Source organism: Morus notabilis, unplaced genomic scaffold (assembly GCF_000414095.1).
Source record: "Morus notabilis unplaced genomic scaffold, ASM41409v2 Scaffold19, whole genome shotgun sequence".
Taxonomy (NCBI): domain Eukaryota; kingdom Viridiplantae; phylum Streptophyta; class Magnoliopsida; order Rosales; family Moraceae; genus Morus; species Morus notabilis.
Window position 1 is genome coordinate 722,285 of NW_010360880.1, and position 3,043 is coordinate 725,327.

The 3,043-nt window shown below is 32.1% G+C and overlaps 1 protein-coding gene across 1 annotated transcript in view; it reads right to left on the reverse strand.

Moving 5' to 3' along the window:
• Positions 1-2,680: 2,680 nt before the first annotated feature.
• Positions 2,681-3,043, reverse strand: part of LOC112091479 (G-type lectin S-receptor-like serine/threonine-protein kinase At2g19130) — a 2,747-nt gene continuing 2,384 nt past the window's right edge. The window contains exon 2 of the mRNA XM_024165228.1: positions 2,681-3,043. Within this exon, the coding sequence (XP_024020996.1) occupies positions 2,868-3,043 (176 nt within the window). The 3' untranslated portion in view covers positions 2,681-2,867.

Genomic DNA, 3,043 nt, shown 5'->3' on the forward strand with positions numbered 1-3,043 from the left:
ATTGTCCCAAAGTTATATAATTTTAAACTTTATAGACTGTTTTAAATATTGTTTGTAAAAGAAAAACTTTGGAGCAATATATTTTAGTATCTATTTTGGTATTTATATATTTTATTTTATTTTTCATGGATTTTCCTTAATTAATCCAGTGTAATTAAGTTACTTTTCTTTAATTATAACCCAATAATCACGGTCTCATCTTTGGGGTTGTGATACCTTTTGATTTTTACGCGATTTTATTCATGTTCTATGGACATAAAACCTGAACTACCAATAGGTTGGCCTATTGGAAAAGGTCCATAACTTTTTCATCCCAAAAAATATATGTATTTTTTATTTTTTATTTTAATTTTGTTAGTAAAGAATTTGATAGAAGCTGATGTAATGGAAGCTTATTTAAAGAAAAATGAAAAAATAAAAAGGAATAAATCAATTAGCTTGCTAATTCATATAGAATGTCAGGAATTTGGGAGAAAATTGAGAGCATACTCGAAATTTTATCTAGCTAAAATGGTTTTCATTACAAGAGGATGTCTTAATATATAAGCAAAACGGAAACTGAAAACTAATCTATCCTGAAAAAGAAATGAAAATATGAAATTTTCCAAACAAGGAAACTTTTGAACTAGGAACAAGAATTGAAACTGCCAAACACAAGGAAAAGGAAGAGCAATCAGAATAAAATCTAAATTTTTTAATCAACTTATTACAAAAATAAAAATTATTAAAAATAGGAAAAAGGCCCTTTTAAAGGTATAAATTGTGGAATTTACCCAAAAAATGTCTCACTTCGTGGCGAAGCGACGGGTTTTGTTCGTTGAGCCGTTTCATCTAGAAAATACATATTTTTCGTCCAAATCTGACATCGCCATAAGGCCCCATAAAAACTGAAAAATTTACCTTATTTAGCTTTGCGACATTCTTAATGCACCATAAAAGTGAGATCCTTCTGCACCGCATGAGAAGCTCTTGATAGATTGTACTAGCATTTATAATTTATTTAAGACATTTTTTATAAATAAATTATAGTTGAATATACATATGTGTCTATGTATATATCTTTTATAAAAATGAGAAAATATTATCTCTAAAATAAATCTAAAATAATTAACACTAAATTGTAAACAAACATTTTGCTATATGTGAAAAAAAAAAAAAAAAAAAATTATACGATTCCAAGCGCAAAGTTCGAACTAGTGTATATCAAAAGAAATAATGTTTAGTCAACAAGGACAGGGAAGAAATGAAGCTTCAGTTCTCTGTAAAGCCCTTAACGCATTTTTTGTTTTGATATCTTTTTTTTTTTTTTTTTGGATATTTCAAAGTTAATGATATTCAGCCTAATTTTTAGATTGTTGAACCTAGTAACATTGGAGCTCCATTTATTTCCGAAAGAGTACTTGCAAGGGCAAGGCGGAACCACACCTTCCCAAGAGTATACGGCAACCCACCTGAATTATTTTTCTTTTAATGTTGTATGAGTATCGTGTTAAAATTTGTTTTTTCCCTTAAAAATATGAAATTATATATCTTTGCCTTCCCTTCAAAATTAGAAATTAATATCTCCGTGCTTACTCTCAATTTTCTGGCTTCGTCCCTGTGCATGGTCTCAAATAGGTGTTGTTCTTCATTCTTGCTGCCTATTAGTTATCATATTGGCCGCTTTTTTCCCTTTGTCGTCGTTTCTTACATCATCATTATCTTTAAGTTCTGGCTGTACACATGAAAGGTGAATGTCGCACTCTCCATCCTCGTCGTTTTTCATTTCTTGTCGTCTCATATTAAATGTGGTTTTTTCAATTTTGTCGTTTTCTCCATGGTTGTCTTTTATTCTTCCCTTCCCTATCGCCTCGCATTCCGGATTCACTTTATTGTTGTTGTTGAGAAAATATACGTGCGTTGTTTCGTATAGAAAGTAAATGAGGATGTGAAATAGTTTATATATATATAAAAATTTTAGATTTAATAAATTAATTTTTTAGATTAAGTTGGACTCTTAAAGTATATTAGGTCAGTTTCACATGTAGAGTCTCTCCAATAAGTGATATCAGAGCAATCACATTTGGTTGTAGTTCCTACGTTACCTCTCGTGGAGAATTGGTATTCCTGCAGTTGGTGCTGATGCAGATATGGATGGTGGAGTATTTGGTAGACTCGCATGGTTTCGTTTCTCTTTTCCATACTTGAGTTGGCTCCAACACACATGAATGGGAGATTGTTGAGAAATGCGAGTTTTGGCTCTCTTTTCCATGTTTGAGTTGGCTCGGTACACATGAAGGGGAGATTGTTAAGAAAAGTATATGCGTGTATTATCTCACATGAAAAGTGAATGAAGATGTGAAGTAATTTTAGACCCAATAGATTAATCTTTTAGGTCAAATTAGACTCTAAAAGTGTGTTCAGCAAGTTTTACACGTGGAGTCTCCCTAATAGTTGTATCTTCTTACTTGTCGTTAACGCTGTTATCATTTCATATGTACTTATTATCTATTATAGTGTCCTAGACTTTTAGAAACTAGGCCCTTTGTTTGCACCAGTAAACATTCATTAATGAAAACTGCACAATTGGCTTAAAAACCTAATGGAACAAAAACCAGAGCATAAAACAAAATAAAAAAACAAGAAAGACGTAAGATTAGCTTTTTCGTACCAACACTTATGGAAAACACGACTCTACATCTGAACCTGCCAATCTTATTTCAGCAAAAGCAAACTAAACAACCTATTTATGAAAACTACGAAATTGGCTTAAAAAGCTTGGAAGAAAAAGCAGAGCATGATACAAAATCAGAAGGGGAAATAAAACATGTTCTCTTTCCTATATATTCTACTAAGAACACTGAACATGCTGCGCTCTTGTCATGGGATTACTCCCGGAAGAAAATCACATTGTCCTCGTGGTCATCAAATATGTGGAGAAATCTGGGAATTGGAGGTAGGCTCACGTCCATAATTCCCTCAAGCATTTGAACTACTTGACTCATGGATGGCCTATGAGCTTCATCATCTTGGATGCACCAACAAGCAACTTTACACACTCTTT